We start from the raw sequence: 25,178 nt of genomic DNA on the forward strand, positions 1-25,178 counted from the left end.
CCACGAGGATGTGGGGGGACTCGAACCCGTGCACCCATCGGCCACGTCACAGGGTGCATCACCCACGGGCCGCCGGAGGACTCGGAGCAGAGGTGACTCTGCCCGCACGGCATCCAGCCCGCGGCTCGCGATCTCCGTGTCCCCTGCCCGGGTGACTCACGGGCCGTGTTGCGAAACCCCGGCCTGCGGCTCCACGCGGTGGCGGCAATGATGAGGGGCGTGCACGGGGCGGCACGGGGGGGGGGGTGGCTCTGTGTCATGCCCGTGAGACACGCCGGTGGCCTGTGACATGCATGCCGCGTGCGTGGCCGTGACAGAGCCCGGGGCAGGAGGGGCCTGGGGCCGATACAGAGCATCATTTCCCCAATTTTGCCCCCGTGGATGGGGGGGGCGGGGGCGGGGGCGGGGGGGGAGAGGATGTCAGAACAGAAATAGTGACTGTTCTCGAAAACCACCCTGCTGCAGCCAGGGGGGGCTCTCCCAGGACGCCGAGTTTGCTCTGCACTTTTGGGTCCCCGCAGTGAAACGCGGGGTCTGTTAGCCCACAGTTGGCGCGGACTGGGGGTTCCGGAAGGCGTGGGTCCCCCAACGACCCCTCCTAAGCCCCCCGGGAGAGCCCCCACAAGGGCACCTGCTGGGGATGCATTCACACCCCTCAGTGCGCAGTCCTCTCCGGGACCCACCGGCCTGTTCTCCCTTCCGGCTCCAGACCCTGAAAGGAGCCGTCCCTGCTGGAGGAAGGGGGAGGGCCCCCCGAAAAAAACAGGGGGAGCTTCTCAGCTTTGCCGGGCGGACGGGCGAGGAAGCAGGGGTGTCGCTCCCGTACCCAGTGAGGGTTTCAGCAAATCTGGAGACGCTTGGGGTGCTGCTGGTGTCTGGTGGAGGGGGACCGGGGACCCTTCTGAACGCCCCCTACCCCACCCAGTGCCCAGGACGCCCCACGACACAGCGTCACCAGCCCCAGGCGCGCACAGGACCCAGACGGAGCCCCCGACGTTCCCACGGGGGACTGTGCATCTCTCAGCCCCCACCCACATCACACTCTGGGTCTCTACGTGCTTTCCTTACCACCGGTCACGCTGGGCTGTCCACCTCCCGCCGCCCGTGCGGTGGCAGAATCCTGTCCCCAGAGACGTGCGCGTCCAAACCCTTGGGGCCCATGGAAACGTGACATTCAAGTGTCAGATTGGGTGACAGAGTCAAGTGTCTCGGTGTGACCAGAGGTGCTGAGATCGGGGTGGGGGTCCCTCCTGGATCCTCCCTGTGGATTCTGGGGGCGCATGGACCAGGGCAGGCTGGAGGGCCAGTGTGGGGGACCCAGATGTGACTTGTGGCAGGTATTATTATTATTATTATTATTATTATTCCTCGTCCCACTTTGTCACATTCTGGCAGGAGGCCTGTGTGAGCAGGCTGCCTAGCTCCAACCTAGCGTCACAGGCACCGTTATTAGCGATGCTGGTGTTGGCAGGGTCCGGGCGGTGTCTGAGCACCTGTGCTGGCCGTGCACATACCTGTGGGCCCTCTCATCCCCCCGAGAATTACGTCTGAGGAAGGGATTCTGCGTGTGGAGTCCGAGGGTCCCCAGCCTGCACCCCTCGGCGGGACACGGCTGTTGCATGGTTCGGAGCACATGGGGGTCCGACTGGCCCGATGCCCAGCCCACCTTTGCCGCCTGGACACCTCGGGGACCTAGGGACCTGCAGGACCCCCCGGGGCCCGTCCTGCCACGGCACCCAGCCCCCGCTCAGGACACCCGGTGAAGCCGGAGCCCTGAACGCAGAGCCTCCCACCACCTGGGAGCCGGCAGCCTGAGGCGCAAACCTTATCTCCCTCTTCTTCCTTTTTTATTTTATTTTTTTTTTTTTAGATAAGAGTCATCGGTCTCAATCGAGCATGAGTGTACTTCCTCTCGTCACTTCCCCGCGGGGCCGCTTCTGCCTTTTAAAAGCGCGGTGACCTCGGCGGGGGGAGTGAGTGCGGAACCAAAAATCAGAGGCGGCCGGGGACAGCCTGCTGACGACCTTCCCCCACCCCCCCGCCGACCGTGCCGGGTATGGGTGCCGCCCCGGGGCCCTGGGCGGCCGCCGCCGCTACGGCCGTCTTCCTGCTGGGAGACTTCTACTTCTCCTTCGCTGCGGGGGACACGGCCACAGGTGAGGCTCCGTGGCCCCTGGTGGGGCCACAACAGACTTCAGGTTGATGACCGTTTCGAGGGGGCGGGGAGGAGGGGTCCTCTCTGGCAACCTCTCTCTTTTCTGCGTCCAAGTTACGAGGTCGCCCAGGTTTCTGAGACTCTAGCTCGGGGTAGGGGGGGAAAGGGTGTGTTGTCGACTGGTTTCAGGATGAGCTGTGAGTGGAACGAATGATACTATCGATAATGATGATGATGATGATGATGATGATGATGATGATAACACAGACGTGTGTGCGGAGTTGAACACTGGGGTGACTTTGCTGCTCTCGGTACCTCCAAAGAGCACGATGCTTTTGTGTGGGTGCGTGTGTACCTGCCCGGGGCGAACTCAGGTCAGAAAGGAGACACAGTCCACGCCGGGTCCTTGGACACTGGTGTCCACCGGCTTCGTGGTCACCCTTCAGTCCCCGGGCTGTGCTTTCTGGGCATGACACGAAGACCCCCCGAGATGTCTGTCCCCGGGACATGGCTCCCTGGGAGGTTTTCCAGAACATTCTTGTGGGCTCCTGTTAGAAGCTGTGGGAAAAGGATATAGGAAAAGCGTGGAGGGAGGTACCAGGGCGGGAGCTGGTGGCTTGGGTTTGAGTGGCCGGGTCAGAACTGCCACTGACCAGTGGGGACGGTGGCTGCACGGCCCCCTCGCGCCCCCTGAGACCTGAGGCTGGGCTCCCTGCTTCCAGTGGGATGTCACACCGTTTTTGTTTTTTTTTTGCCTCTGGCCTGGGAGCACCCTCCCCAGCGACCCGTTTTGCTGAAATCCCAGAGTCGTGACTTGGGTGGACAGCGAGGGCACCCAGAGGTGGCCCCCCCCCCAGCACAGCCACTGCCTAAACTCTCGGCGTCTCGGCTCTGGACACCTGTCGGTGTTCCGACGTTCCTTCCAAGCCGGCCGGTGCTGCGTCCGCAAGGACTTCAGCTGTGGTGTGCCTCATGCGTCCCCCGAACCACCCCCCTCCCCCTGCTTGCCCCCCCCCTCGGGCGTGGAGCTTGAATGAGGCACCCGCAGCTCGGGCACCTTGGGGATCCTGACCCAGGGAAGCCCATCCCAGCGCAGAAGCCGGTGTCCTGGATTCTGGGCGGGGCCGGTGCCCAGGCGCGGCACTTCTCAGGAAGCGTGAGTCTGCCTGGGCGGGTGGAGGGTCTTCTGGCTTCCTCGCTTTGCTGCGCCGCCAGGACAGAGCCGCTCCTGCCCTGATGTGGCGTTCCAGATGTGCTCTTGTGGAGGGGGCAGGGTGCCGCGGGTGCACACCCCGAACCCAGGGTGAGCCCAGGCTGCCCGTCACTCATGGGGGAGGGGGGTGCTGGACCACCAGCCACGGCCCAGGGCCCCTCCAGGACAGGGCTGAGGTCCCACAGGTGCACAGGGAGCCCCGCCGAGGCCGCGCCCGGCGTTTCAGGTGCCAGGGCTCCGTCCGGCCTCAGAGAGGATTTCCATCGGAGACAGCTTGTGTCTCTGACGGGTCAGTGGCCTGTGGCGGCTGGCAACACCCTCAGAAAAAGGGGACGCCGGGACCACGCGGAGGTCTGTGGCTCCTCGTCGGGGCAAACGCCCACCCCCAACTGCACAAACCAATGGCGCCTCTCATCCCTGGTCCGCCCACGGCCTGTCCCAATGCTCAGCACTTGCACGAGCTGAAGTCCCGCTTCTTGGGCAAGGGTGGGGGGGATGGAGACAAAGGTGATGACAGGCGGTGAGGCGTGGGGTCCGGGCAGAACTGGGGGCCCCGGAGAGTCACGGGGGCAGAGAGACAGAGGAGAGGCGACAGTGCACCCACCCATGGAACAGGAAGGGCCAGTCCCGTCTGCAGACCCCCCATCATCACCTGCGGGTGCCTCTGTGTCTGCGTGCCAAGCCCACATGCACCAGGACAGGGGGCTAGGGCGGCAGGTATGGGGGGCAGGGAGGGCGAGGGGACCCTCCCAGGTGTGTCTCACGGCCACGATGTTTCCACCGAGCTGCGGAAGGGAAGGTGAGGCTGGCCGGCAGATGGGGAGCGGCCAGGCGGCCACCTACCTGCGTGTGGGGCGGCGGTGGCACCTGGCCGGCCGCCTGCAGCTGCTCCAGGCCCACTGACCGCACGCACCGGGCTTCTCCGGACCTTTTCCCCTCAACACCCTGGTCACTCACGGACGCTCCTCTTGTGGGTTCCGGGGTGGTCGTCGGAAACACATGCTGGGTTCCCGGTGCCGGTGAGCGGGACCCGTAGGGACACGGGGCCTTTATAGGTCGTATCAGCGAAGGATCTGAGAGGAGGGCGTCCCGGGTCAGGGTGGCCCTGCGTGCAGTGACAGTGTCCTGAGAAGGGACAGAGGAGGAGACGCAGGCCCAGAGGAGAAGCCACGTGGAGAAGGAGGCAGAAACGGGAGGGACGCGGCCACTGGAAGGGGGGGAAAGGACCCTCCCTGGAGCCTGTGCAGGGAACATGGACTTGAGACACCTGGACCTCAGATGCCTGGTCTCCAGGAGGGGGGATGATGAACGTCTGTGGTTTAAGCCCCCCGACCTGGGGTCCAAGCCCCCAGAACACTCACACCCTCCTTACCGTACCTGCTTAGAATGAGCCGTATGCATCGAGGACCCTGCGGGGGTCTTCTGAGTTTTCAGACGGGGTTCGATGACTGTGCATTGGGTGGCGGGAGCAGCTCTGGAGATGCTCGGGAGATAGCAGCGGCGGGGGAGGGGCCCCAGAGATCCCCTCAGTTGTCATCGGCCACCACGTTTCGATCAGGCTTCTCAGTGAGCGTCAGGGGATTGCCGGGAAGCCACACTGCGCGCTGCGGACAGGCAGCCAACCTCAGCGGCGTTCCCGGGTGGGAGACACATGCTGAAGCTCAGAACAAGGACAGTGTGGACGGTGGGTGCCCGAGCCGGACCCCAGTGACCCCAGGAGGGCCTCACGTGGTGGGTGGCCGAGCTGAAGTCCAGAGCAGGGCTGGGTGAGGGTGGGCTGGGGGGCGGCCACACCGTGTAGTGGGCATTGCAGTCGGCTTGCGGTCTTGTTGCCGTTCTTAACCTTTCAGCGGCAGATTAAATCCACAATGAAGGACAAAAAGAAAGAGAGGGAGGAAGGAAGGAGGGAGGGAGAGAAGGAAGGAGGGAAGTGAAGAATGGAGGAAAGAAGGAAATGGAATGGAAGGGTAGCGAGAAGGAGGGAAGGAAGGAAGTCGAAGGAAGGAAGGATGGAAGGAAGGAATGAAATGAATGGGTAGAAAGAAGGAGGGAAGGAAGGAAGGAAGGAAGGAAGGAAGGAAGGAAAGAAGGAAGGAAATGAATGGGTAGAAAGAAGGAAGGAAGGAAGGAAGGAAGGAAGGAAGGAAATGAATGGGTAGAAAGAAGGAGGGAAGGAAGGAAAGAAGGAAGGACCCACTGCTTTGATCTCACCTGACAGGTACTTTCCAAAACATGCAACAGTATTGGATGCGAAGTCCCCTGCTGCCCCCAAGGTCCTAAAACCAAATTCTCCCGACCACCGACCGACCACCTTCTCTCCGGCAGGTGTGCTTTAACAGGGAGGCGGGCTGTCACTGCAGAGCAAAATCGTTGCTATTTCAACGATGACCCGCAGTGTGCACCTGTGTTCACCTGCACACGCCCTGCCACCTTTGTGTGTTGGTGCGAAGAAAAGGAAGAACAAGTCCCAGGGTCTCCCCAGGGGCTGGGGTCTGTGGGGTGCAGCTGTCAGGGCCACAGCAGCCTCGCGAGGTCGCCGCTCACCCATGTCCCCAGCGATTTCCTGACCTCCTCCCCTCCACGGCCAGCCCCCGACAACCGCGGACCCCCTCTCGGTGCCTGGGGACGGGCCCGCTCTGGGTGTATCCCACACACGTGGAATCCACACCACGGGACCGTGGGCGTCTCTCACGGAGCCTCCCATGTTCAGGCTGCCTCCACGCCGCCGCCTGAGTCAGAGCCTCGCTCCTGCTCACGGCTGAGTCACAGCCCACCGTGCGCTCAGACCTCATTGTTCCTGCAGACAGACGACCGTCAGCCTTTCCCCCACGTGTCCTCGCCTGGGAGCGCCTGCCGGCCACCCAGGGACACGAGGCAGTAAGGAGCCCTCCCAGACGTTTGCCGATGCTCACGTCCCCGCCGTCTCGCCGAGAACAATTCCTTGACGACGTACCACAAAGTCGATTGTAAACAAACTTTTTTTTTTTTAAAAAAAGCCGAATGAAGTGGCTCCTTCTTATTTTTTTAGGAACCCCCGATGATATCATACCCACGACGTTAAATGTGTCATCGTGACTATTTTGGGGTGCACGGCTACCTCAGCCGCACGAAGCACATCCAGGCGTACGGTTGTGCAACCGTCCCCGACTGTCATTTCCAGAACGTTCCCCTCGCCCCAGACAGAAGCTCTGTCCCCGGCTGATTCTCACGCCCCTCCCCCTCCCCAGTCCCCGGCTCCCGCTGTCTGCGGTCAGTCTCCGTGAGTCTGTCTCTGGTAGGCGCCTCCGGGACGGGCCGTCTTGCAGCGTTTGTGTTTTAAGTTCCTTTTCTTTCAGACAGTATCACCGCTCCTTCAGCATTCCGGGGGGTTGACTCTCACGCTGGCCTCCGGGAAAGTGGGGGTGTCCCATAGGAAGGCAGCGTCGACGCACGGTAGAAACGAGGACCCCAAACAAAGATCTCTCTTTGCTGGTCTGTCTCTGCCTGTCTGTGTCTCCGTCTCTCTGTCTTTCTGTCTGTCTCTCTGCCCCGTTATCCCCGTCCAGATACAAACCCCTTTGGTCCCCAGGGCTAGCTGGTTGCTAGGTCTCTCCTCCAGTTTGACACATACACCTCTGCCTCTTCCAACCTCTTACCGTTTCCAAACGCGTCCACGGTGACCAGTAAGAGCGGCCCATGCTTCCAGAGAGGCAGACCTGGGGAGACAGGACTGGGGCGTGACAAGACTAAGGTGACATCTTTCACGGGAAGTGGGGCTGCCAGGATGCTCACCACAGCTCGCCCGATGGGTCAGGACACGGGGTAATTCCCGCAGAGATGGGGCACTTTCTGCCGCTGTTGGGGAGATGCAGCCAAACACGGCGCCTGCCCCCCACTGAGCAGCTTCTCCCACGAAGGGGGGAGAGACAGGAGAAGCCTTGCATCGCCGAATACGCGTAAAACCAGACGGCTCTGTGCCTCCCGGGCCGTGCACTGAAGAGGCTGCCGTTGTACCAGTCTAGATGTTCTCCCGTGTCCTGGAGATAGACAGTGATGGGTCCCCCTCGCCAGGGGCGTCCCCGCACCAGGGGTCCCAAGCAGCCCCTGCTAAACCCACCCAGAATGGCCATCGGTGGCTCCTAATCGTTTATGCAAGAGAAAAACAAGTCTCTATATTTAGGGGGGGATGCAGTTTCACAGCTTCCCTCACCCTCTCATAGAAAGTAGGAGACAGGGCTCCCCACACCCCTTCCTGTTTGCACGTCAGAGACTGGGTCCCCGAGAAAGATACTGCTAGGTCTTCCGCGTGGGGAAAAGCGTCCTCACTGTGGAAAGGACTTCCGTGTACTTCAACGAGGTGGAGGAAGGGACCACAGAGTCGGGGGGGGCCATAAGAAGGGGGACTTCAGTCCTGCTATTTATTGTTTCAAGGGCGGTTGGCATTTCGGTCTTGTGTCCGTCTCAGGGGGTCCAGCGTGGTGATTAGATACTTGTGCAGCTTTCAAAGTCATCTCCTTGGCGTGTGCGGCACCCAGCAGGCGCCCTGCACAGTTATCACAACGTTACCGAGTATATCCCCTGGGCTGGATTTTCCATCCCTTGGGCTATCCCGTAACGGCCCATTTGTACACAATCTCTTCACATTCTTAACTCGTCCCCCCCAAGTCCTCATCCCACGCGGCCCCTGTCTGTCTGTTCTCCGAATCTAGGACTTTGTTGGTGTGGCTGGTTCGTTTCCCGTGTCCTGTAGATGCCGCATATAGGAGAAACCCTGTGGTGTCCGCCTTTCTCTCTGTGTGTGACTTGCTCTCCTTCTGGGGATGCAGCTCCAGACACCGGAAACACTCATCCGTCAAAACACGTTCACCTGCACGCTGCCCTTTGTGGTGTTGCTGACGACCACCAAGCTGCCCACACAAAGCCAATGAGTCAAGGCTTTCTCTGTTTCCGTGGAGGCGCCGGAGCCCTCGGAAACCACTGGCTAACCTTGAACCTGCTTTAAGGTGCAACTAGGGGGAGAAACCACTCGTCGGTGGCCCCGGGGCATCATATTGTGGAGACGGTGCAAAGCCATTCACACGTTCCTGTCAGTCCCCGTCCGAGAATTCCTGCCGCACGCCCGTGGGGAGGGTCCCAACCCCACCCAAGCCCCGGCCTTGCCACTGTGGACAAATCCCATCGGTTGGGGCTGGGGACTGAGCCGACCGAGAACACAGACCTTTGTCCCTTTCCACGCTGCTGTGGCTTACCTTCTGACCCCGAGGGCTGAGTCACACCGTGTGGGCGCGGTGTGGAACCACAAGAACTCGCTTCCTTCTCAGCTGGAACCCCGGGGGCGTCTGGCGTTATCAAGGAGGAATTTTCCAGGCAGGCAGGGGACGGGGGTAGAGACGTCCTCCTTGGCGTAGGACAGACGCACAGCTTCCTCTTCGGGAGGTCGGGGATGCCCACCCTGGTCTCTGTCCATTTTGGGAAGCTGTGGATCGACCCGGAGAGGACCTGCTGGGTGGTCCCTCGGCGTGGCACTACAATTGCCCGCCCTGTGCACGTGGGCACGTGGCAGGGATGCCTCCAGAGCCCACAAATGTCCACCTCCCTCCTTGTACCGTTGACATTTTCCGACGCCGCATGAGACCCACAGTCCCATCGCGAGGTCTCCCACAAAGTTCAACTTCCCTTTCCTTCCCCATGCTGAACACTTTTCTACACGCTCAGCACAGGCCTGGACGTGGTGAGGGACCGCAGGAAACCGGCTGAAATATGAAAGGAACTCCGACAGGGCTCATCGGGGAGCAGAGACGTTGTAGTACGATTGGTAACACGCAGGGAGTCGAGACACGGACACTGGCAATAGCCCAGGGCCAGACCACAGGGAAATCCGGACGCCCGCCCCACCACCTGCAGCCGCCAGCCCGGGAAACCAGCCCCTTCAAGACAAGATTTTGTTTCTTTATTTTTAGACAGAGGGGAAGGGAGGGAGAAAGAGAGGGAGAGAAACATCCATGTGTGCTTGCCTCTCACACGCCCCCTACTGGGGGCCTGGACAGCAACCCAGGCGTGTATCCTGACTGGGAATCGAACTGGCAACCCTTTGGTTCTCAGGCTGGCGTTCAATCCACTGAGCCACACCAGCCAGGGTCTACCTTTCTATATGTATCTGTCTATCTATCTCTCTGTCTATCTGTATCTGTCTCTTTATCCATCCATTTACCATTCATGCTTCTATTCATCCATGCACTATATCCATTGAACCACCCATCCATCCATCATCCATCTGGCCATTGATTATCTGTCTGCTATCATCTATAGGTGTCTTTATCCATCCATCTTTCCATCCATGTATCATATTCATCCATGCATACATATATCAATTGTCCATTATCTATCCACCCATTGTCTCTATAAATCTTCTACATATCAATATTCTATCTATCTATCATTTATGTTTATATTTTCCCTTTTTTAAAAAAGATTTATTTATTTATTTTTAGAGAGGGAAGGGAGGGAGAAAGAGAGAGAGAAACATCCATGTGTGAAGTTGCTGGGGGTCGTGGCCTGCAACCCAGGCATGTGCCCTGACTGGGAATCGAACCTGCGATGCTTTGATTCGCAGCCCACGCTCAATCCACTGAGCTACACCAGCCAGGTTTATATTTTCCCTTGTAATCTAATACCACAGGGTAGATCGTAGCCTCTCATCTTTCAAAATTGGCAACTCCCTTCTCTGGCAGGTAACAACCCACCTCTCCTTGTCCACCACCTCCTCACACCTTTGCTCAATCCTAAAAATGCACCGTCCCACCGTGTTCAGACTCACTCATCAGAGCTTTACCGGCGTCAAACCCACTGAAGCCAAAGTCCCTTTGCAAACACTGACAGACCCCCATGTCCTTGAGCTTCTCTTCGAGTTGTCACCTGTGGTGTTCTGAGGGAAACAGTGACTTGGGTACACAGGGGACAGCATCCAGTGTCCCCCTTGGCTCCCACCAAGGACAGAGCCTTTGGACACACCGTTCGGACTTGCTGTCTGCTGTGGACAGTAACTGCTGGCCTGGAAAATGGGAGCGGACAGACAGACAGACAGCTCTGGTCCTGCTGCGGATGGTTGTCTCTCAGGGTCATTGACCTGACCAGCCTTTATACCCTCACACCCTCCAGCTCGTCACTCACATAAATTAGCGACCGGCTCGGGTGTGGAAAACCTTGGTCTCATCGCTCCTTTCCAAGCGCCGTGTGATCTGTATGACGGGGCTGAGGGCGTCCCTGGACAAGCCCAAACTGCTCCCCACGTCTCCTGAAGCTCTCCCCAATTTTTTTTTGTGCCCCCAGGGGAAGCATTGCCACTTCACATCATCAACTTCAACTTTGAAACCGTGCAGGTGACATGGAATGCCAGCGAACCCACGGGGACGAATTTCACTTTCCGCTACAGGTGAGTGCTCTCTGGGGGGGAAAAAAACTAATAATAACCAGCAGTGCCCTGTGCAAAAAGACCTCTTCTCTTGAGAGATCGGCCGCAGGGAGGGCCACCTGAGAAAGCTCTGAATAAGCAGAAGGTCTGAGTGCAAATATGTGTTTTCTCATTCCCTCCACCACCACGGTGCCGCAAACCCAACCAGGTGATGACTGAGTCACACTCGAAACTACCTAGATTCTCGCCCCAGGGTTCGCAGCACACTCTGTCCATTGGGGGGTCACCTTCAATGTCATAGCAGCCACATTTTCCGGGAGTTCCCCTGCCTGGAAAGGCTACCAGCTCTGCCGCCCTAGCGAAGAGCATCTCAGGGTCCCATTTCTGGGTATCAGGGTATCAGGGGCCACCTTTTAAAACCACCTGTTTCTATTAGCAGTTGATTGAGCCTTGCCCACCACACAGGAAGACCTCTGTGTACACATTACAGGAACGGTTTTCCCCCAGATGAGTTCAGCTCAGTTCCACAGACCTCGGTGTGGGCCGTGTGGTTGGTCCTCGCCACTTGATGGTCCGGGAGATTAGGGCGAAGGGGTGCAAAACAGGGAAATTTTTCAAGATGAATTGATTCGGAAAATGAAACTCACAGGATTAAAAAAAATGTAAAAAAGTGAAAGGCTGGCTTTTCCAGAGAGGTCACAGAGAGGGGTCACATGTGGTTTCCAAGCGTGAGTTTTTCGTTTTCTCACTCATGAAGGGGGTACGTTTCGGTCTAGACCCTGCTGGGGTTTGGGGTCTCTAGGTCGAAGCGTTAGGTGTCCTTGGGCTGAGGACTAGGCCACTTCTAACAGTGCAAGGAAGTTCAAGGTCACGCCCCGTCTTGGTGCAACCATTGGAAAGTGCCTTTCTTTTTTTTTTTTAATTAACTTTTTTCTGTTTTTTTTTCTTTTTTTTATTAATTATTTATTTATTTTTAGAGAGGCAAGGCAGGGAGATAGAGAAAGAGAGAGAAACATCCATGTGCAGTTGCTGGGCATTATGGCCTGCAACCCAGGCATGTACCCTGGCTGGGAATCGAACCTACGACCCTTTGATGCACAGCCCGCGCTCAATCCACTGAGCTACACCAGCCAGGGCTGGAAAGTGCCTTTCGTGCCAGAGGGCTCGATGCTCTGGAGGTCGGACTCTACTGGGGCAGACAGAAGGAACTCTCCCAAGGCGAGGTTCTTCAAATCACAGACGTTCACCCTCCCCCGTCCTGGAGACCAGGCGTCTGAGACCACCCAGGGGTCCCAGGGCTGTGCTCCCTCCACAGGCTCCAGGGTGGGGGGGCCTTCCCACCTCTTCCAGCTCCTGGGGGGGCTCCAGGCGTCCCCAGGCTGGTGGCTGTGTCCCTCCCGTCTCCGCCTCCATCTCCACGTGGCTTCTCCTCCGGGTCTGCGTCTCCTCTTCTGTCCCTTCTCAGGACACGGTCACTGGACGCAGGGCCGCCCCCACCCAGGACGCCCTCCTCTCAGATCCTCCCCTCACCCCACCTGCAAACACCCTGTCTCCACATGAGATTCTGCTCCCAGGTCCCTGGGGTCGGTACGTGAACGTACGTTTGGACTGTCGTCATCCAACTGCTCCACGGGCTTAAACACTTGGGCGAGGGAACGCTTTCTGATTGGCCGCTGTCCGGGAGGATCGTCGATGAGGATCCGGAAGGTCCCCCATCTGAGCCCACGGCCGGTAGACAGGCTAAGAGGCTTCTGTCAGAGACAACCTACAGCCTGGCGTTCTCTCTCTCTCTCTCTCTCTCTCTCTCTCTCTCTCTCTCTCTCTCGTCACCCCAGGTTCCACGGTGACAATTACAGCCAGTGTCCCAGCTACCTGCTTCAGCATGGCCTCCCCGTGGGGTGCGTCCTCAGGGCCAAAGGAGACTCGGTGATGGACTTCTCCATCGGGAACGGGACCCACACTGTCCTGTCCAGGAACATATGGATCAGTTCTTACTGTGAGTGCCCAGAGGGCAGAGGGCGGCTCCTACCCCGACACCCGAGACGCCAGCCTTCCGGAAAGTTCCATCCTCAACATGCACGAGAGTCTCAGATGCGTGCACCCCTGAGGGGAGACTCCGCGAAGGCCGTGACTGGAGACAGTGAGCCAATGACGTGGCTTTGGTGCTTTTCCCCCCCCAAAAAACGAGCTGAGACATACACCCCCAATGCACACCCCACACCCCATTCCTTTTCCTTCTCTCCTTGGAGGTGGGTTGTTTATCTTGGATGAGAGAATATGGCACACATGCAGAAACCCTCTATCCACACACATATGCTTTATTCTATACTTCTGTGAGATAGGTTTTTATTTTTATTTGTTAATTAGGGGTGGGTGTCCAGGGTGCCTCTCAGAGTTGGATGTGGCCTATGGGGCCCCTCGTGACAAAAGCACCCAGAGACACGGCATGAGCTTCCTAAGGCAGCTGTGGAACCCCCCCCAGACTGGGGGGTCTTCAAGGAGACACCTGTGGCCTCGTTGTTCAGGTGCTGGCCATGCAGTTTCCTCCCAGACGCTCTGGGTGAGAACTGGTCCCGTGCCCCAGGGGGAGCCTCACACGGTTCCGGAAATCCCTGGTGTTCTTTGGCTCGTAGCTGGGCCACCCCGATCTCGGCCTGTGTGTGGGCACACCCTGTCCAGGCACGGCTGAGCCTCCTCGTCCTCCCACAAGGACCCCGGCCATGTTGCTTTCCCGGCCACCCTCACGGCACGACAGCCCCGTCTTACGTTAAATAGCGACATCGATAAGGATCCTATTTCCAAACGATGCTGTCTTTGGAGGTCCTAGCGGTGGGGGCATCAACATATTTTGTGTTTTTTTTGTGGGGGGGGCCATGATTCATCCCATAACAGAAACACAAAATTTTCTGTGCAACTTCACGAAGCTGCATCAGGACACGGCTCCTGGTCAGCCCTTGGAGCGCAGGTTACGGGCTCTGTTACAAATGCCACCCAGGCAAGGGGCCCGCAGACCACCCAGGGGATTCAAGGCAGAAGACAGGGGGTGGAGGCAATCTCACCGCGGCCGTCGTACAAACGTGGGGGAGGTTCCACCGTCGCCATGGTGACGGCCCCTGTGCTGTCTCCCCCACCCCTGTAGTGAAGCCCAGCTCCCCGAGAGACCTCCAGTTCCACTGGCGGGAGGAGGCCATCACCGTGACGTGTCCCAATCTGCCGTACCGAGGCCTGCGGTACGAGGTTCAGCACAAGAGCGTCTTTGACGAAGAGTGGCAGGTGAGTGGGGTGGCACCTTCTCGGGGCCCCGGGGTGATGAGATATCCCTAAGGTGCTACCTCTAAAAAGAGAGAGAGAGACACAGAGAGAGAGAGAGAGAGAGAGAGAGAGAGAGAAACATCCATCGGTTGCTGCTTCCATCTGATCTGCCTCCTGACCAGGGATCGAACCCACAACCTTTTGGTGCCCGGGATGAGGCCCCAACCAACCACCTGAGGGCCACCCCGCCAGGGCTCTCTCGCTCTTGCACACACTGACCTCTGGCCCCGCAAACAACTGCATTATTTTGCCAACGGGACGCTTGAGCCCTGTCCTTGGTGTCTCCGCGAAGGGCATTCCCAAGGGCAAAGGTATCCACCTCACCCACGGGCATGTATTCCGTGTGGTGGGGGTGTGCAGTACCAGCGGGGTCGGCAGCTTTACAGTGGGCCCAAGCGGCGTGCAGAAAAAGGGGGTAGGAGTTTTGGTAACACTCGAGAGCGAGGTGATGGCTGGGTAGAGTGTGAGGGGGAGGCACCAACCCCCCCACCGTGGGAGACACCCTACCATGCAGATGCAGTGCAATCAAGCACAGCAGTGACAGTCCACATGACAGACAAGCGCCACCGAATGGTAGTGACATTGAACCGAGGCAGAAGGGAGCCCGTCAGAAAAGGGGAAACCTCGCCTTCTGTGGCTGGACGCGCGAGAGCAGAACCACTTCTCCTAAAAGGAAGGCAAGTTCAGTGCAAGTGACAGCCACGGTGGGCATGCCCGCGGTGACACAGGAGACATTCAACGACGTGCGGCAGCCGTGCACTTGGGGAGCGTAGCCACGGTCCCACTTCTGATCCCGTTTTAGAAATCGATCGTAAGGAAATAATTCAAACTGTCGTGGTGGTTTTATGCACCACATGTCTCTTGGGATGTTCTCTAAAATAAATATAAAAGATTTGGGGCATTATCTAAAATCAATATAAAACATCCACCTGTATGTCATGCAGTAGATGAACAGCCCGCAAACAATGGTCCCTGGCCGGGGTGCTCAGCCGGCTGAAGCGTCATCCTCTATACTAAAAGGATGCCGGGTCGACCCCCAGTCAGGGCACACACCTGGGTTGCAGGTTAGATGTCTGGTTGGGGCACATACAGGAGGCACCTGAGCAATTGATGTTTCTCTCCCATCGATGTTTCTCTGTCTCTCTCTCTCTGTCTGTCTCTCTAAAAGCAATAGACATATCCTTGGTTGAGGATTAAAAAGAAAACCAAATAATGATACATTTATATAGTAAAAAATTAAAGAGCCATGAATGGATGCTTTAAAGAATATTTGCTGCCCTGGCTGGTGTGGCTCAGTGGACGGAGCACCAGCCTGTGAACCAACTGGTCGCAGGTTCCATTCCCAGTCAGGGCGCAAGCCTGGGTGGCGGGCCAGGTCCCCAGTAGGGGGTGCAAGAGAGACAGCCACACACTGATGTTTCTCTTCCTCCCTTTCTCCCTCCCTTCCCCTCTCTAAACACAAATAAATAAACTCTTTTTAAACAGAACATTTACTGATCAGCAGCGATGTGAAGAACAATGGTAAAACATTGTATTCCGTCAGTTGCAGGAAAAGAATGACACACATTGGTTCACGGTGGTTACATGTTAGCACATTAAGTTTCTTCTGTTGCCGGGTGTACATGTATTTTCTAAAACCTCCAAAGTAGCACGGGCTCCCTTTCTATTCAGAAACCAACGTTTCCTTTTTTAAAAAGGATGCATCGCCTCCACGGAGCACCTCTCTGCACAGACACCTGAAGCAGCCTTTGCTGTACAGGATTGTGTGGTTGTTATTTTTTTCTTCCATCGGAGGGAAGCACAGATGTGTTGACAGACGTGGTCTCCTGCTGTTGGTTCGAGGGTTCAGATCTGGGCGGAAAGACACGCTCACCCAAGATGCTCAGGGGCCCGCCGGAGGGCAGCGGAGTCCCCTGCAGGTGATGTCGCCGATGCACCTGTCCCTTTCTCCTCCCTGCAGTCCACGGAGGAAGACACCTGCAACGTGACGATCCGAGCCTTGGATGCCGACAGGTGCTACAGCTTCCGGGCCCGAGTGACCACCAAGGAGTCCAGCTACGGCCCGGACACCTACCCCAGCGACTGGTCAGAGGTGGCCCACCGGCAGAGGGGCGAGCCGCGAGGTGAGGCTGGTGACGCAGCCACGCGGCCCCCTGGCCTGGCGGGCGGGGGTGGGGCGGGGCGCCAGGCACCTGGAAACCCCGAGGACCTCCCTCCTTGTCCAGAGACCGGTGTGAAGGCCACACCTCTGCTTGTCTGTCTCTCCAGCTGGACTTTTCGTCGGGGCCCATTTTTAGTGTTTGCTTCTAGTGACTTGGCAATGGTAAATAATAAGGGTTAGTTATGAACGCTGTTCTGTGGACATAGGTATGCATGCACAGGTGGATACATCTACAGGTAAATGGATGGGTAATGGAAATAGGTACGTAGATGATAGGTAGCTGAAAGAGTCATAGGTAGATGATACAGATAGATAGGTGATGCATGGATGGATGGATGGATGGATGGGTAGGTAGATGGTATATGATAATATATAAATTGATAATAGATGATTAATGGAAAGGTAGATAGATGGATTGGTGACAGGTAGGAAGATGATTGATGGATGAATACATAGATAAATAGTGGGTAGATGGATGGGTGGATAATGGATGGATGGAGGGATGGATGGATGGTGGATGGAAGGTGGATGGAGGATGGATGGATGGATGGATGGATGGGTGGATGGATGGATGGATGGATGGATGGATGGGTGGATGGATGGATGGATGGATGGTGGATGGACAGTGGATGGATGATGGATGGGTGGATGGATGGACGGATGGATGGGTGGATGGATGGATGGATGATAGATGATGGATGGACAGTGGATAGATGGGTGGGCAGATGGAAGGATGGGAGACTCACAGGTGTCACGCAGAAGTGAGCCTGCGCACCTGCAAACGGCCTGGCGAGGCCGGTGCAGCAGGGTGCTGTGATGACCCCGCACTCCGTGCCTGGTGTAAGTCTGTCCGGAGACTCCTTCTTTCCTTCCAGGACGCCGCCAAGCGAAACCAGCAGCTCCTGACCCTGACACGCTGACACGTGCACAGAAAACAAAGTGGACGTGGGCGCTGGAGCTCGGTCAGAGCCTCCTGCGATGAACTCACGGCGCCCACCCTGTTTCTGCTTTAGATGCGTGCCAGAAGACCCCGTTCTCCTCCAAGTTTGTTCTCGTCTGCGGCACGGTGGCCGCCCTGATCGTGGTCCTCCTGCCCCTGTCTGTGTGGAAGCTGCACAGGTAAGAACCGCTCTGGCCACTCGAGTCAGACTCGTGGGTGGAGGGTTCCTACCTGTGTGTAAACTTACCTGCGTGCAGGTGTTAGTTATGAGCACCTTCCAGGTGCTGATGCCCAGGGTGCGGGGCGCCATCTTGGTTTCTTAGGAGAAGGTTTCCATAGCAACGGGTGGGGGGCGTGATATGGACTGTCTGACCGTCCAGCTGTGGGCAGGACCGGCTCCTCCTGGGGCCTGTGTCCTTAGCGTGTGGACGGCCGTCTCCTTCCTACGTCTTCACGTGATCTTTCCTCCACGGACGCCCACATGCCCGGGATTCCTCTCTGGCCCCGAACCCCCCAGCCCCATTAAATCAGCGGCCAGTACATTGCCACCTCTCAGGTGCTGTACCCAAGAGTGTGCAAACTACACTGACCACAGGCAGATTCGTACGGGGAAGGCGTGTGTTTCTTTGTCACGGTGCTGCTTTCACATGCAAGAGGGCGTCACGGAGCAGAGCTACAAGCCCCCAAAGGCAAATTAGTCTGCGGGGGAGGGAGCCACACAGCATGTCAACACGGCGTGACCGGTGGGGCAGAGGGACACGAGTGTGGACACGGTACCAGGCTCCCTGCCCAGGGGCCGGGGGGGAGACACGCATGAAGCAAGCGTGTCGCAGACGGAGGCCGCCCGTGCAGAATTATCTCAGAATCACGGCCTGTGGGGCCGCTCCCTCCCCGTTTCCTGGAAAGGGAGCAGGCGGGCCCCCGACCGGAGGAAGCTTCTTTTGCAAAAGGGGAACTTGCTGCGTTGAGGTCAAGTTCCGGGGGGGGGGGGGGAGGGGGCAGGGCGGAGAGCCCCTCTGGAGGGGTGCCGTCACCTGAAAACACCCGAGGCGGAGTGCCTCCGGCCTGCCCTGTGTGACATCAGCGGGTCCTTCGTGACCCTGTAAAGGGCTTGACGCCCAAAGCAGCCCAAAGCAGCCCCAAGCATTGTGGGTCACGGCTTCCACCCTATGGATTTCAGGACGCGGGCAAAATCCAGCCAAAAACGTCCATGAGAAAGGAATACCAAGCAATCCTTAGGGTCCCAAGAGGTGCTCTGTGACCTTCACCGGACACCCCTGGGGGGCTTCCCCTGGGCGGCTAGGGCAGGGTGCCCGTGGCATCAGGGTGGCGGCAGAGGGTGGGGGGGGTCACAGTTCCCTCTGGGCGCCGAGTCCCCTGGGTGAGCGCAGTCTCCGTGTGCCTTGCAGAGTGAAGAGGCTGCTGGTCCCCCGCGTGCCCGACCCCAAGGTCACCTTCCCCGGCCTCTTCGAGTCGCACCAGGGAAACTTCCAGGTAAGCGTCGCCGTCACGCCGTGCGCGCGCAGCCCTGGAGGGCTGTGTCACGCGCGCGCGCCGCCCCGGAGCAGCTGGCTGAACAGCGGCGCACTTGCCGGCCCCCTCGTCCGGGGCCCGCGAGCCGCTGCGGCTCTCAAACGGGCGGCTCGGTGGGCTTCATCCTTCCACCGGGGAGGCCGAGCCCCCGAGGACCCCTAAACGTGGGTTCTCCAGAAATCGGCCCCCGAGAGCTGCGCCCTGCCTGACCGGCTCCGCTCACGCCAAGAAGCCCTGTCTCTTCCCCTGCACGCTGAACACGGGCCACCCACGCCTGCTTTCCAGCACTCACGGCCATGGTCACTGCCGAGGACACACCTTGGGGGGGCCGAGGGCCAGCTGGTGGAGACGTAGGGGGCAGGGGCCACTCCCACCCCAAGGAGCTCACCAGAGGCCCGAGGTCCGAGGGTGGGTTTTATAGCACGGTGTGATAAGGGTGTTCTCGGTTCCCCGGGGAGGCCACACGCCAGGGGGCTCGGAACAGCACAAATGCACCCTCCCCCGTCCTGGAGACCAGTTGTCTGAGGTCATCCAAGGGTCCCGGGACCCGGCTCCCTCCACAGGCTCCAGGGAGGGGCCTTCCCACCTCTCCCAGCTCCTGGGGCTCCAGGCGTCCCCGGGCTGGTGGCCGCGTCCCTCCCGTCTCTGCCTCCATCTCCACGAGGCTTCTCCTCCGGGTCTGCGTCTCCCCTTCTGTCCCTTCTCAGGACACGGTCATTGCACGCAGGGCCCCCCTGACCCGGGACGCCCTCCTCTCAGACTGTGCAGTAACCCCACCTACCGAGACCCTATTTCCAAACAAAATCACCTTCACAATTCGGAAGGTCAGGACTTGGGGGCACATACACCTGTTTTGAGAAGAGGTGTGCACCGTTCAGCTTCCTACAGGAAGGAGCAAAGGGGATCTCAAAGCTACCTCGCTGTGGAGGAGGAAGAAAAAAAAAAATAAAACCGGGGGAGAGAAATCCTTTGCTCTCCCGTCTTAGGTCCTGTGCGGGAGGGCGGTGCGCGAAACGGACGAAAGACAGATGAGAAAGACACAGGAGCCAGAGAAGAGGTTCATTTCAGAGGCACACGAGGCAGGGAGGGGGTCGCAGGAAAGAAGGGAAAACCCCAAAGAGGGGGTCCTTGTGCGGCTGATGCCCTTTCAGTGCAGGGTGGTGGAGCGCGGAGAAGAGATTGGACCAAGGAGAGGGGTCGGGGCCGGACCAAGGAGAGGGGGCGGGGCCGGACCAAGGAGAGGGGGCGGGGCCGGACCAAGGAGAGGGACGGGGCCGGACCAAGGAGAGGGACGGGACCAACCAAAGGGGAGGGGCGGGGCCAAACCAAGGAGCAGGGCGGGGCCAGACCAAGGAGAGGGGGCGGGGCCGGACCAAGGAGAGGGACGGGGCCAACCAAAGGGGAGGGGCGGGGCCAGACCAAGGAGAGGGGCGGGGCCAACCAAAGGGGAGGGAGGGGCCAGACCAAGGAGAGGGGGCAGGGCTAGTCCAAGGAGAGGGGGCGGGGCTTGTGCGCGGCCGGCGCGGGAGGCAGATGCGAGCTCAGTAAGTTTCGTTACAGCAGCAAGGCCTGTGTGGGTTCGGCTGAACTCGGAAGGGACAGGGGGAGACCCTTTCCAAGCGCAAGTCCCGTTGACAAACGGGGAAATCCACGCGTTGCTTTGACGCCCCAACGGGGTGGGAGGAGCCCCTGCTGTGGGTGCTGTTGGCTGAGGTTGCTTTCGGCTCACGATAATCTCCCTGCCCCCGTGGGGGCGGCGTGGCCCTCTCTCCTCGTGTTTGCATCTCTGTGCTAAAGCCGCTGGTTCTGGACCTAGGCTGGCCTCGCGCAGCTGCAGCCGCGACAGCTCCTGTGCTGTGTGGGGGTGGCGTCCCCACGGAAGGGGCCCCCGGAGCTGCTGTGGGCACCGGTGGGGGCGCTGGGCCCGAGGCCCTTGGCTCCCCCACCTGCACCCCCAGGGGAGCTCGCTGGCCCGGGGTTCCCTGCGTGTGACTCCCCATGCCGTGTCCCCTGTGCAGGAATGGATCAAGGACACCCAGAACATCGCCGTCTTGAATAAGACAGGGGAAGACAGGGAGCAGGAGTCTCTCCTGGAGGGGCCGCTGGTGGTCCAGCTGCCCGCGGCCAAGGCTGAGACGCCCGTGGCCTCGACGACAGGCCCGTCGCACCTGCAGGCGGTGCGGAAAGAAGCCACGGGGGACCCCGACCCGCTGCCCTGCCCGCCAGCCCCGGGCAAGGACCTGGTCTCTCTGGGGGGCTTCACGTTCGTGGTCAATGACAACGCGTATGTGACGTTGTGACGTCGTGACATCGTGACGCGGCTGCAGACGCAAAGCCGGTGGCAGGGGCGCGTGGACACAGGAACACCGAGGGGGTCTCTCCCCCGTGAAGGGGACAGACGCCCCGGACCACTGACTTCGCTGTCCCAGGGCTGAAGGCGGATGCACCGCAGGTGCCGGAGGACGGGTTGGGTCTGGACTGTGGTTTCGGCTCCCATGTCTTCCGGGCTGACCCCCTACCCCCACCCCGATCCTCACCTGACGGCATGTTCCATGGATTTTAGAGGGAGAGAGCGGAATGGGGGTAAACAGAGACAGAGAGACAGAGACATCGATTGGTTGCCTTCTGTACGCACCCTGACCGGGGATCGAACTGGCAACTTTTCCATGTACAGGAGGACGCTCCCATCTGCTAAGCCACCTGGACAGGGTACGGTCGAGGCCCAGGCAGTCCTGACACCCCCTTCCTTCCCAGACACCCTCCACGCCCCCCCCCTTTTCTGCACTAACACTTGGGAGCAATTTCCTGGGTCTCCGGTTCCCTGGAACCTGGACCCAGCCAAGCCACCAGAAGCCATGGGCATGGAAGGCACCCTGGTTCATCCCTGGCAGCCAGCCACTGCGGCTCTTGCTCTGCAAGGGAAGCGCCCCCCCTGGGCAAGAGCTGGGGCATGTCCTTCTGGAGACTTTGCTCCCCCTGCAGACTCCACGCGGGTGACGTGGGGGGAGACGGCAGAGTCGCCAGCAGCATCCCCACCCCCACCCCCAGATTGAGTGGGCCTCGCAGGTTTTGAGCGTGCCCCTGACATCAAGGGACACAAGAACAGGGTTGTCATGAGAACTATCGCAGGACGCACGGCGGTGCTCGATGGAACGAGATAGAGGAGAGCGTTCGCGCTGTTATCTCGTCCCGGGCTTTGTGACGAAGGCACAGGAAGTTTCTAGATCTTTCAGATTTGGGTTTGCTCAGCGGGCGGCGCGGCGCTTCCTCCTCTCCGTGCGCACAAGGCTGCAATAAACCTCGGTCGCACCCTGGGACTCTGTGTGTGTTCTTGGGGAAATACAACGAGGAAGAAAAAAAAATAATAAAGCGTCTTTTCACTACACGCCCCCCAAAGCCTGTCTTGCGAAGGACACCCGGGAGAACACCGTTTCCTAGTGCGAAAGCTGAGGCGCATCCCCGGCCACCCACTGAGCAGCTCACCCCTTTTTTAAGGCTGAGCAAAACCCCTTCTACGGCCGTTCTCCAGAGAAAAAAAGCCCCTCATTTTCTCCTGTCTTTCGCACGGAGCATGTGCGATTCGGAGGCAGCGTGCGCAGGCTGGAGTCACGCCCTCCTGGTGCGGGGAGGAGACGGGCGCTCCTTCCGCAGACTTCCAAGTGCAGGACGCGCTCCAAGTCTGCGTCGGTGTGTGGTCCGCGGGTCTGAAGGTGGGAACTGAGACCCCCACCGAGGGGACTGAGCGTGCGCCGCCCCTTCCCGGCTGCCCTGGCTGGACGCAAACCTTGTTTCTAGGTGAGCACCGCGCGCGTGCGCCAACGCGCCCATGACGCAGCGTGCGCAGCGCCCCTCCGTGCGTTCTTTACGAATGGCGTTGTTCTGTTCAGTCTTAGGTTTTCTTTTTTAATTTTTTTTTTTCAGTTCCCATGGATAGCCAACATTATTTTCTGTCCGTTTCCCGGATACAGTATACTTCTGATGAGACATTCAGGTCACCTACACAGGGATGCCCCCGATAGCTCCAGCACCCACGTGGCTACCCACGCAGAGTTATTCCAATATTACTATTATTCCCTGTGCTGGACTTTCCACCCTGAGGCCGGTCTGTAACGACGACTTTATACTTCTCAGTCCTTCGCCTGTTTCGCCCTCACCGCCCCTCCCGGCCCCTCCCCTCTGGAAACTTTCTCCGAGCCTCTTCCTGTTTCGTTTTGGTCTTGGTTCTTTTAAGTGACGCAGCACCATCGAGCAAGCTTAGTAATGAAACGCTTCGGGGGACCTTGACCTGACAGGCCCGGGATGCGCTGGCTGCCTGCTCTCCTGCAGTCCCGACCCCAGTCTAGGGGAGCCCTGGACGCCCGAGCCCGCCGCCGCTGGGCCTGATGCGCACGCAATTGCGCCCCCGTGTGAGGTCCGCTGCTGCGAGGCTTAGGGTGGAGCTAAGGCCTGTTTTTGGTTGTGAGGATAAATGCTTAACTTAAGGCCTCAATGGCTTCTGGAGACGGGTGACCCTCACTCTGTCCTGCTACCGTGGCTGAGGTTTGTCCCTGAGTTGTTTTTTTTTTCCCCTGCCATGGCTGCGGGGGGCACACTGGTGACCTCAGAAAGGGTCCTCAGATGTGTCCGCATCTGAGCCCCACAACCTGCAAATTACCTTCCATGGCCAAGGGCGTGAAGCTAAGGGTCTCACAGGAGGGTGTCCTGGGTCAGGGTGGCCCTGCGTCCAGTGACAGTGTCCTGAGAAGGGACAGAAGAGGAGACGCAGACCCGGAGGAGAAGCCACGTGGAGACAGAGGCGGAGACGGGAGGGACACAGTCACCAGCCCCAGGAGCTGGAAGAGGCAGGAAGGACCCTCCCTGGAGCCTGTGGAGGGAGCGGGGCCCTGGGGCATCCTGACCTCAGACGCCTGGTCTCCAGGATGGAGACAGCATGAATCTTGACTGTTTTAAGCTCCCAGTTTGGGGTCATGTGTCCCAGTAGCCCCCCAAACCCTCACATTCCAGTGACACCCCTCTTCCACCCCCAACCCTGCACTGGTCCTCTGGGGTCCTTCCTTTCTCCCCCAACAACGAACAGCTCACCACCCTCCTCAGGGAAGGCACTCGTCACCGTAACCCCGGAGTCCCCACAGAGTGACTCCCGCACTGAGAAAGTCCAGAACTGAGCCACACCCACATGCACCCACAAACCCCTCAAGACACATGGGTGCTCCCTTTCACGAAAAGTCCCCACGTGCCCGGGAAGCACAAAGCATCGAACCCCATCACCCAGGAGACAGTGGGGTGGGGGGCCGGCAGGGAGGGTGATGCCCTCTGTGGACGCTTAGCTCCCACAGGACAACCCCTTCGGTTTTTTCGTAGGGAAGGAAAAAAGAAAAAAAGGAAAGAAAAGGAGAAGAAACATTGGCCAGGCCCTGCCGCGGTGCCTCTGGTTATTCTGGAAAAAGACGTCGTAAAAGTGTCTGCGTGTTTGTCAATGGGCCTGCTCACACTGTGTCCCCCATTTTTTTTTTCCAATGAAGAACAATCCCCTCTGTTGCACACTTCAAGACCACACACACACACACACACACACACACACACACACAAGGAGCCTTTCCACGCCTGCCAACACACACCGCTCACGGGCGGCGTGCGGGGCTTCCCGGGTCGAGAGACAACCGGTCTGCAGTCAGAACTGGTCTCGGCATGCTCTTGTCACACGCAGAATCGAGTGCAGCACACGCACCGTCTCTGCAGCCTAAACCCCCGGCCCCTCCCCTCCCCCCCATCTCATGCCTGTATTCTCCCGGATACTTGAATTTTATGAACGAGGGAGCCAGCGACTTCCTCTCCCGCTGTTTACCCAGCCTGCACTTCTTGTGCGCCTCGCTTTCCTTCTCCGTGGCTGGTGCGGTTAAAAAAAACCAAAAACCAAAAAACAACAACAAAAAACTCTGTACAAGGGGGGATTTTCAGCGCTCCTGAGCCAACCACCCAGATTTCGCGTCTGGGTGGTCTGCCCACCCCTGCCCCCCCCCGCCCCGCCCCCGCACAGGCTGGAAATACGAGATGGCGGCAGGAGGGAAGCGAGTTTTAATTTCTGCACCACGTGCGTGCACGCCGTGGCATCTGCAACCCGGCTGCAGAGGAAGGGGGTCGTAAATTGGGCCAGCTTCTCACACAACCAGGGCCAATGGCTATCTGGGGCTCCCCCCCACCGCCCCACCCCCCCGGCCTCGTAGGAGTCCGGGCGGCCCTAGGAGGTCTGGATTCCTTCAGGCGTAAAACAGAAACGGCGTTGAGTTTGCACCTTCGTGGACGGCTGTCCCCCATCCGATGGGGAGCAGAATCGGTTTTTACGAACTCATTTCCCTTCTGCAGGGGTTTTTCCATATCTGAATTCCCCAAAGCCGGGGAGAATTTTCTACCCAGATTTTTTTTTAAAGAATTGTATTTATTTGTTTTTACACAGAAGGGAAGGGAAGGAGAAAG

The 25,178-nt window shown here is 58.9% G+C and overlaps 1 protein-coding gene across 1 annotated transcript; it reads left to right on the forward strand.

The window, feature by feature from the left end:
* Window positions 1–1,992: 1,992 nt before the first annotated feature.
* Window positions 1,993–21,974, forward strand: CRLF2 (cytokine receptor like factor 2). The gene is made up of 8 exons (XM_045856089.1): window positions 1,993–2,156; window positions 10,677–10,779; window positions 12,594–12,754; window positions 13,898–14,031; window positions 16,031–16,193; window positions 17,245–17,350; window positions 18,581–18,665; window positions 20,723–21,974. The coding sequence occupies exons 1-8, from the start codon at window positions 2,057–2,059 to the stop codon at window positions 21,002–21,004; spliced, it is 1,134 nt and encodes a 377-aa protein (XP_045712045.1). The 5' UTR covers window positions 1,993–2,056; the 3' UTR covers window positions 21,005–21,974.
* Window positions 21,975–25,178: the final 3,204 nt, after the last annotated feature.

Source organism: Phyllostomus hastatus, unplaced genomic scaffold (genome assembly GCF_019186645.2).
Source record: "Phyllostomus hastatus isolate PE091 unplaced genomic scaffold, TTU_PhHast_1.1 phas_scaffold_12, whole genome shotgun sequence".
Classification (NCBI taxonomy): Eukaryota; Metazoa; Chordata; class Mammalia; order Chiroptera; family Phyllostomidae; genus Phyllostomus; species Phyllostomus hastatus.